Below are 9,407 nucleotides of genomic sequence, written 5' to 3'. Positions count from 1 at the left end.
AAAGAGCCTTAAAGAACCAGCTGCCCGGTGGTGTCCGCGCCCAGTCCCCCAGAGTGGTCGTGCAGGTACACGTTGCAAATTTTATTCTCTGGAGGTTGGGGCGGACTGAGAGCAGGTCTGGGGTCATCCCTTCTCCGGCTCCTCCTGGTTGCCTTCTCGGATCGGACTCTCCTGCTTCCGAATCTGGTCTGATTGCCTCTTGCTTGGGCGCGAGGAGCCCCGACGACTGAACGTGGATAGTCGCCGCCACAGCACGGTGATCAGAAGGCTTTCGTTCGACTTGTGAGTCGGATGGTCCGGGGAGTTCAAGTCGATACCTTCGGCGCCTGAGGGGACGACGAGGCCTCTGAGCTCACCTCTACCCTCGGGAAGCCCCCTCTCACATTCCCTGGGCCCTCTTTGTGTGTCTGTGGTCTCATCTTCCCTGCCGTCCTCAGACTCTGCTTCCTTGGACTGCTCATCAGACGTCTCAAAGTCCTTGTCTTGGCAGCAGCCCATGGCCCCGCGTGGCCCTGGACTCCGTGCCACCCACGCCAGCCTGCCTGCCTCCAGGCCCGGCTTTTGTGACATCAGATATCCCGTCGCCCCAGCTCAGGCAGCCCCCACCCCAAGCTACCCCTCATTCCTTTCTCCCATCACAAAAGGCTCAGGGTCATGGTGGGTGTTCAGCAGTTTATTTACAAAGTGGGCACAGGGGCGTCAGGGGCTGGTGGACCCAGGCCGCTTCTTCTTTCTCCGTCTCGTTTGGAGAGCTCCTTGGGTCTGCTCCAAATCCGAGAGCTTCCGCTTGGCAGCTGCCTCCAAGGATGCCCAAAGTTCATCTGTCTCTGTGTCTTCTAGGGGCACCTTGTTGGGTTCTTGAGGCTCTTGGGGCTCATCCTGGTGAGTGGGAAGAAAGCTTAGGAGTCAAGGGGGCCGGGCACGGTGGCTCCCACCTGTAATCTCAGCACTTTGGGAGACCAAGGCAGGAGGATTGCTTGAGCCCAGGACTCAACGACCAGACTGGGCAACATAAGGAGACCCCATCTCCACAAAAAGAAGTTAAAAAAAAAAAAAAAGAAAAAAGAAAAGTAGTCAGGGGCACAGGGACAAACCCACAGGGAAGGAGACCCTTGCTGAGAAAGAATCCCTCTGGGTACCACCACCTTTATTCCCTGCTCCTAGAAAGCAACCCCATCCATGCTGTTGGCAATAACCCTCTCAGGATTTTAACTGTTAATGCCTCTCAGAGAAATTAAGTGACCAGGCAGGTAAACAGATAGTCCCAGGTCTGCATTCCAGCTGCCTCCTTTTCCTCTCCATAGGGAGGTCCTCACGTCTATGCCCTCGGCTCCCACATTCCCGGGCCCAACTGCTCACCTCCCAGTTGTCCCTGCCTGACAAGAGGAGGCAGTTCAATTGAGACTTGAGATAAACCTGCAAAAGATGAAGGGCCTTAAGGAGCCAGGCATGCTGAGACAGAAACATGAACGGGGTGCACAGGAGGCGGGGCCTCCACAAGACCATGAGTTGGGGGTGGGAGAGACGACTTACCTTATGCTCCAGACCCCGTGGATTCTGGATCCTGTGTATCCTTAAGACTCTGTCCAAGCCACAGGAGGCTAGTAGAGGCTTTGAAGGGTGGCACTGCAACCCACGCACACTGCCTGCCAGCCCCTTCAGACAGCCCAGTAGACGCCCTAGAGAAGGGGGGAAGCATCCATGATAACTGGCTGGCCAATAACCAACCATTCATTGTTTCCTGTTCCAATCACTTTCCATTTCAACATTTAATCTGCAACAAAACCCTGAGACTGGAGCTTCTACTAATATTTCCATTTCGCAGGTGAGGAAACTAAGGCACAGGGAGTTGAAATAATTAGTTTAAGGTCATACAGCTTTTAGGGAAACCAGGATTTGAACCCAGGCAATCTGGCACCTGAATGAGGCCTCACTGGCCCCACTGCACCACTTTAGAGGGAATCCTGACCCTTCTCCCTGCTCCTTCCTTTCCCCCAACGTACCCTAGTCCACTCACCTTGCCGAAGGTCAATTTCTGCCAGCTGCCCATGAGTGTTTCCCACAATCACTGAGCTGAGGATGAGACCAGAGGCAAGCGGGGTCAGCAGTAACCTCCTGGAGCCCTTCCCAAGCCCCACCCTCCCACCCCTTCCCCTCTAAACACTCACTTGCCTCCCGGAGTGAGGGTCATGGCTGTCAGTGGGTACTCTCCATAGGTGGTCTCTAGGACTGGCCGGCGCTGGGGGGATGCTGGATCATAGACACGGACCTAGAGGAAGGCTGAAGCATCACAAAAGTATCCTCACCCTGCACCTACCCTCTGGCATCTCTGCATCCTCACCCCCTCCCTGCACACTGCTTTCTTATTTGTGATCCACTCCCAAAAACTTTCTCATCTTAGATGTATGCCTCTTCTCTGAGCGTCAGGGTGTCAGGAGAGCTGCTTAGCAGCATAAATGGAGAGAGCTGAGGGGAGAGGTCCCCTAGGTTGGAAGTGTGTGAGCATTCCATCCCCCCATACTCCCATCTAGGGGAATGGAGGGACAGAAAAGCAAGTTGGTCTAGTAGTCAGTGGGTGCTAAATTTCAAGCAGAGGTTAGCCTGAATGAAGGAGGAAAGAGGATGCCCTCATATGTGTTTTGAGCAGAGGCATATGACCAAGATCAGACTTCAATGTGCAGAAGCAAAGGAAACAGGACAAATACAGTGACTCAGCCCCGCCCGTGTCTCAAGACCTCAAATGAGACAAGCCATAAAGATTCCCCATTCGGGCCCTTCATGTAAAGCTGAGGAGCTGAGGCCAGAGATGGGAGGCTCAGGCCTGGGTCCCAAAGCAAATCAGAGAGGCTGCATCAGGACCAGAACCCAGTTCTCTTAACACCTAGCCCAATGTCCTCTGACACCTGCACCCTATAATTCCCACAGTGAAGGGGATCCACTCTCCTTTCCTCTCTTCCAGGTGGGAGGAAAACAGGCATAGTTCAGGAAACTCCACCCTAGAATACAGCAGAGGAAGGTCATGGGCTCAGGGACAGGGTTGGAACAGATAGGGAAGCGCTTGCTCCTCTGAGCTCAGAATGGTGAGAAGGGCAGTTGTGCCAAACCATGGGGGCCATTTCTCCAGGAGGCTGCTTTATCCCAGGAGAAGGGAGGGGTGAGGTGACACCTTACCTGGTGGTACCCTGTGCAGGTGACAAGCTTCTGTGATCCTGGGAGAAACTGTATGTCCTGGTCCCAGATGGGAACCCGCAGGTCCAGCCAGTCATTCCGCACCTGGTGGGGTGGGCAGTTGGAGGACAGGGCTATGGGGGGCTCGATGTGCCCCTCTTTTCAGCCCCCCTTCGCCCCCTAAGTCCATCTAGTCTCTGATGCATAGTCAATGGCCTCAGCCTCCCTCGACTTCAGGAACAGCTCCTTCACACTCTTGTCACTCACGTTCTTGGCCCTGAACACAGGTTCCTCAGAGCCCTGCAGGTCCCATATCTTCAAAGCATTCTCCTTCCCACCTGTGGCAACCACATGGGGGTGTGCTGGGTCTTGGCGCATCCTACACACCCCAGGGCCCACTCTCAGTTCCAGGAGCTATAAAGAATGGGAGATAAGAGTCCGTTCCAGAGTCCTTAATCCTCCTTTCCCCAGCGTGATCATTAGGCACCTACCCCAGCCCACCTCCCCCAACCATCAGGGCAGGGGAGCCTCACTGGGTCAGAGGATGTGTCCTTGTCCTTGTCATGCCAGACTCTGAGAATCCCAGAATCCACACATGTGATGAGGGTGCTGCAGAGAAAGAATAGAGTTGGGATTTTTTAAGTGCTTAAACTCCTTGTTCTAATCTTTCTCTCCTCCTCACTACTACAGTTGACTAATGTTTAAAGAAAAAAAAAAAAGTATAAAAGGATTCTCTAGGCCCCAAACTCATATCAACCAGATTCCCTACTAACAGTCCAGTTTAGAAGGAAGCCTCTAGGTCACTGGGCTCTAGGCAGGGCTTGACAGCTTCCAGCTTCCTCATCTGTTCATTCAACTTTCTCAACAGGGTGAGGGTTTACCAAGTGAGGAAACACAAGCGCTGAGAAACTAATTTGCCACTCAGCTATGTTACAACCACAGCTAGAAATCAACTGTGTAATATTCCAGAGTGCTTTTGCTGTTCACAGCTGTGTCTAGCACCTGGCCGTACTGGTTTATCTGAATCCTGAGTTGCTTACTAGGGCTGGTCTGAATTTAGGGTTTGGTCAAAGTCAAACACCAACTTCTTGTGTTCCTTGCTCTGAGTTTCAGGCACTAAATGTCAGTCTCTTGCTTAAAATATCCCTCCCAAGAAGTCCAAGCAAGTGTCTCCCCAGGATCTGCACAGCCTGTGCCTATGTTCTTTCTCACACCTGCCAACCTTCCCCAGCTGGGTTCAGGCTCTTTATTGACTTGCCTGACCTGTGGCAAAAGTCTCCCAGTTGCTGTCTCCAATCCATCCTCCATACTCCTACAGGCTCCCAGTGCTGACTATGGTACTTCCTATTCAAAAACTGATAACTTGGCCAGGAACAGTGGCTCACGCCTGTAATCCCAGCAGTTTGGGAGGCCGAGGCAGGCAGATCACCTGAGGTCAGGAGTTCCAGACTACCCTGGCCAACATATAGTGAAATCTTGTCTCTACTAAAAAATACAAAAATTAGCTGGGTGTGGTGGTACATGCCTGTAGTCCTAGCTACTTGGGAAGCTGAGGCAGGAGAATTGCCTGAACAAGGGAGGTGGAGGTTGCAGTGAGCCAAGATCATGCCACTGCACTTCAGCCTCAGCGACAGAGCAAGACTCCGTCTCTCAAAAAAACAAGAACAATAAATGAATAACTCACCAACACCAATAAAAGTGCACATCTCTCAACCTACCACTTAAAGCCCTTTACATTTAATCCCAACCTAATACAGTATCCATCTTGTATTAAAATGCTTCCTTGGCCGGGTGCAGTGGCTTACACCTGTAATCCCAGCATTTTGGGAGGCTGAGGTGGGCGGATTGCCTGGGGTCAGGAGTTCCAGACCAGCCTGGCCAACATGGTGAAACCCTGTCTCTAATAAAAATACAAAAAAAACTATATACCCAAAGGACTATAAATCATGCTGCTATAAAGACACATGCACACGTATGTTTATTGCGGCACTATTCACAATAGCAAAGACTTGCAACCAACCCAAATGTCCGACAATGATAGACTGGATTAAGAAAATGTGGCACATATACACCATGGAATACTATGCAGCCATAAAAAATGATGAGTTCACGTCCTTTGTAGGGACATGGATGAAATTGGAAATCATCATTCTCAGTAAATTATCGCAAGAACAAAAAACCAAACACCGCATATTCTCACTCATAGGTGGGAATTGAACAATGAGAACACATGGACGCAGGAAGGGGAACATCACACTCTGGGGACTGTTGTGGGGTGGGGGGAGAGGGGAGGGATAGCATTGGGAGATATACCTAATGCTAGATGACGAGTTAGTGGGTGCAGCGCACCAGCATGGCACATGTATACATATGTAACTTACCTGCACATTGTGCACATGTACCATAAAACCTAAAGTATAATAATTAAAAAAAAAAAAAAAAAAAAAAAAAAAACTTAGCCTGGTGTGGTGGCGGATGCCTGTAATCCCAGCTACTCAGGAGGCTGAGGCAAGAGAATCGCTTGAGCCTGGGAGGCGGAGGTTGCAGTGAGCCGAGACTGTGCCACTGTACTCCAGCCTGGGCAACAGAGTGAGTCTCCGTATATTAAAAAAAAAAAAAAAAAAAAAAAAAAAATGCTTCCTTGTTCTCAACTTCCAAATCAAATGCTATTTATCTTATTTATGTACCCTGTAACATGCCCCCAGTCCTTGGCCTCTCCCAGGCAGTACCCTCTTTCTAGAATACCCTTATCCCCTTCTCCACCAGTCAAAATTCTATCCATCCCTCAAGACCCAGTTCAAACATCCAGTCCCCCACAGAGGCTTTCCAGACCTCACCTGTCACAATTACCACCACCAAACCTATGCAGCCTGCTTCACAGCCCTCTTTCATCATCTTTGGAAGAAAGCAGGGCCAGTAATCCAACCACTTGGCACCTTCCTAATCTTTGCTTTCAGAGCTACATCACCTTGTTGGTGGTTGAGCTCAAGTTGAGCCCAGGAGTTTGAGACTGGCCTGGGCACACAGTGAGACCCCATCGCTATAAAAAACTTAAAAATTTAGCTGGGCAGGGTGGCACCTGCCCGTGGTCCCGGGCACTCAGGAAGTTGAGGCGGGAGGATCATTTGACCCCGGGAGGTTGAGGCTGTAGTGAGCCATGAATGCACCACTGCACTCAAGCCTAGGTGACACAGCGAGGCTCTGTCTCAAAAAATATAAATGAATTAATAATGAATTAATGAATGAATGCTTAAAACTTTTTTTTTTTTTTTTTTTTTGAGATGGAGTCTTGCTCTGTTTCCCAGCCTGGAGTGCACTGGTGCGATCTCTGCACACTGCACCCTCTGCAGGACGGATTCAAGTGATTCTCCAGCCTCAGCCTCCCAAGTAGCTGGGATTACAGGCATGAGCCACCACACCCGGCTAATTTTTGTATTTTTTCAGTAGAGAAGGGGTTTCACCATGCTGGCCAGGCGGGTCTTGAACTCCTGACCTCAAGTGATCCGCCTATCTCGGCCTTCCAAAGTGCTGGGATGACAGGCATGAGCCACCACACCCAGCCTTGCTTAAAACTATTAAATGACAAGCAGGCACAATGGCTCACGCCTGTCATCCCAGCACTTTGGGAGTCGGAGGCAGGTGGGTCACCTGAGGTCAAGAGTTCGAGACCAGCCTAGCCAATACGGTGAAACCCCGTCTCTACTAAAGATACAAAAATAGCCGCGCGTGGTGGCAGGCGCCTGTAATACCAGGTACTCGGGAGGCTCAGGCAGGAGTATCGCTTGAACCCGGGAGGCGGAGGTTGCAGTGAGCCGAGATCACGCCACTGCACTCCAGCCTGGGCAACAAGAGGGAAAACTCCGTCTCCAAAAAAAAAAAAAAACAAAAACAAACACACACACACAAAACTATTAAATGACTTGCCCATGGTTACTTAGAGGTTTATAATGGAGTCAGGTGAAAAACCTTAGAGGAGGAGAACTTTTTGAAGGCAGAAATTTTACCGGCAGCCCCTGTACTTCGCCCAGTGCCTGGAATTCAGTAGGTGTTCAATAAATGTGTGTTACAGGTATGAACTACATAAGGCAGAAACCCAGGTCCCTGTCACCCATTCAAAGCCGTGTCACTAAGAGTTTGTCTGTCGCCATCATTCCAGTATCCTCAGGGAGCATCAACGCTCTCCCTTCGGCCCTGAGTTTAGCGAGGGGATTGGTCTTACCCGTCGGCCTGGGCGAGGCCACGGAACGTGCCCTCCCCTCCCGGGCAGTGTCTCTGACCCTGGAATATGCCATCCTCGGTGCTGAAGTGCTTCACCGTCCTGTCCGCGCAGCCCACCAGGATCTGCGGCAAAGAAGGGCAAGATGGCGAGGAGAGCGAGGCTGCGGCGCCCCAGGCCCCCAGCTCCGGCCCGACCAGCGGCCACTCACCTGGGTTTCGCCGCCCGTGCCCCAACACAGGGCGCTCACTGCCTCCTCCCGCCGCGGCTGTCCTCCGGCCGTGAAGTTCGCCGCCTGTTTTCGCTGAAGATTTACCCCTGAGAGACGAGGGCGTCAGTCACGCCAGGGGCGCGAGTGCACTCCTGCACTTCCCGACGCCCAAGCCTGCCACCCACCTTTCAAGATCCCAGTCTCGGTGCCGACCCACACATGGTTCCAGCGCGCAGCAGCAGCCGCCATGACAAAGCCTGGAAGCAGACAGTTCGCACTTCCGGCGCAGCGTGTGCGTCACCAGCGGGCGTCGAGTCTGATGCAGCGTAGTGTAGTTGCTGGAAGTTTAAAGAGCCGAAAGAGTAAAGCTTCCCTGCTTGTTTTGCTTTACGAAAATGAAACCAGGAGGTGCTTGTTTATGTAGATCGGAAGAATACATTGATCATTTTGCACTTGGGGTGAAAAGCACCTTTCCTGGACTGCGTGGCCGGGTCAAGCCAGCCCTAGTCTGTCTCCCGGCTCCATTATGTAATATGTGTTCTGGAGTGTTAGACAAGAAACAACAAACGATTTAAGAAAAGATTTAAGAAACACTTTAGAAACGATTCAAATCATTAATGATGTGTGGGGCTTCGTTCTGGAATATAAGTCATAAAAGAAAGATGAGAAAAGGAAAGGAAACCGACGATTTTTTTTTTTTGAGAGAGCTTCGCCCTTGTTGCCCAGGCTGGAGTGCAATGGCGCGATCTCCTCTCACCTCAACCTCAACCTCCGCCTCCCGGGTTCAAGCGATTCTTCTGCCTCAGCCTCCCAAGTAGCTGGGATTACAGCTGGTATTACTAAGCCACCGCGCCCGGCCTCGTTTACTCTTTAAGAGGCGGACAGCCGGGCGCGGTGGCTCACGCCTGTAATCCCAGCACTTTGGGAGGCCGAGGCGGGCGGATCACGAGGTCAGGATCTCGAGACCATCTTGGCTAACACGGTGAAACCCTGCCTCTACTAAAAATACAAAAACAAAACTAGCCGGGCGTGGTGGCGGGCGCCTGTAGTCTCAGCTACTCGGGAGGCTGAAGCAGGAGAATGGCGTGAACCCGGGAGGAGGAGGTTGCAGTGAGCCGAGATTGCGCCACTGCACTCCAGCCTGGGCGTCAGAGACTCCGTCTCAAAAAGAAAAAGAAGAAAAAAAACAAAACTAAAAGTACTCTGTGCTATGCTACATGAGAAATGCAGAGAAACTCATCGCTCAGTAGAAATACAGTAATAGCGCATGCGTCAATAGGAGAGGGAAGTCGCTACTTTACCTAGAGATTAACACAGAAAAGCAACAAATTACCAGTTTACAAGTAAACCCTTTATCTAACGCGAAGATTTATTTATTTTTTGAGATGGAATCTTGCTCTCTCAGGCTAGAGCGCCCGCCACCAGTCCTGATTCACTTTTCTTTTGGTTTTTTAGTGAAGACGGGATTTTTCACACCATGTTAGTCAGGCTGGAATTACCCAATCCGCCCGCTCCAACCTCCCGAAGTGCTAGGATTTCACTCGTGAAACCCCGAGCGCGACCTAGGTTTAACACATCAAACGCGAAACCAGGCTGGGCGCGGTGGCTCACGCCTGTAATCCCAGCACTTTGGGAGGCCGAGGCGGGCGGATCACGAGCTCAGGAGATCGAGGCCATCCTGGTTAACACGTTGTGAAACCCCGTCTCTACTAAAAATACAAAACAGGCCGGGCGCGGTGGCTCACGCCTGTAATCCCAGCATTTTGGGAGGCCGAGGCGGACGGATCACAAGATCAAGAGATCGAGACCATC

General features: G+C 51.4%; 2 protein-coding genes across 2 annotated transcripts; both read right to left on the bottom strand.

Moving 5' to 3' along the window:
- Nucleotides 1-66: 66 nt before the first annotated feature.
- On the bottom strand, nt 67-659 carry TEX54 (testis expressed 54). The gene has a single exon (XM_054524215.1). The coding sequence runs from the start codon at nt 568-570 to the stop codon at nt 124-126; it is 447 nt and encodes a 148-aa protein (XP_054380190.1). The 5' UTR covers nt 571-659; the 3' UTR covers nt 67-123.
- Nucleotides 659-8,429, bottom strand: WDR74 (WD repeat domain 74). Its single transcript, XM_002821634.5, has 11 exons — nt 7,781-8,429; nt 7,596-7,702; nt 7,388-7,509; nt 3,702-3,777; nt 3,436-3,582; nt 3,172-3,273; nt 2,169-2,269; nt 2,018-2,073; nt 1,534-1,679; nt 1,360-1,416; nt 659-879 (listed from the first exon to the last, which is right to left on the bottom strand). Exons 1-11 carry the CDS (start codon nt 7,842-7,844, stop codon nt 700-702), a joined length of 1,158 nt encoding a protein of 385 aa, XP_002821680.2. The 5' UTR covers nt 7,845-8,429; the 3' UTR covers nt 659-699.
- Between the last annotated feature and the right edge of the window lie 978 nt (nt 8,430-9,407).

This window comes from Pongo abelii, chromosome 9 (genome assembly GCF_028885655.2).
Source record: "Pongo abelii isolate AG06213 chromosome 9, NHGRI_mPonAbe1-v2.0_pri, whole genome shotgun sequence".
Classification (NCBI taxonomy): domain Eukaryota; kingdom Metazoa; phylum Chordata; class Mammalia; order Primates; family Hominidae; genus Pongo; species Pongo abelii.
This window is presented reverse-complemented; position numbering and strand designations above follow the sequence as displayed.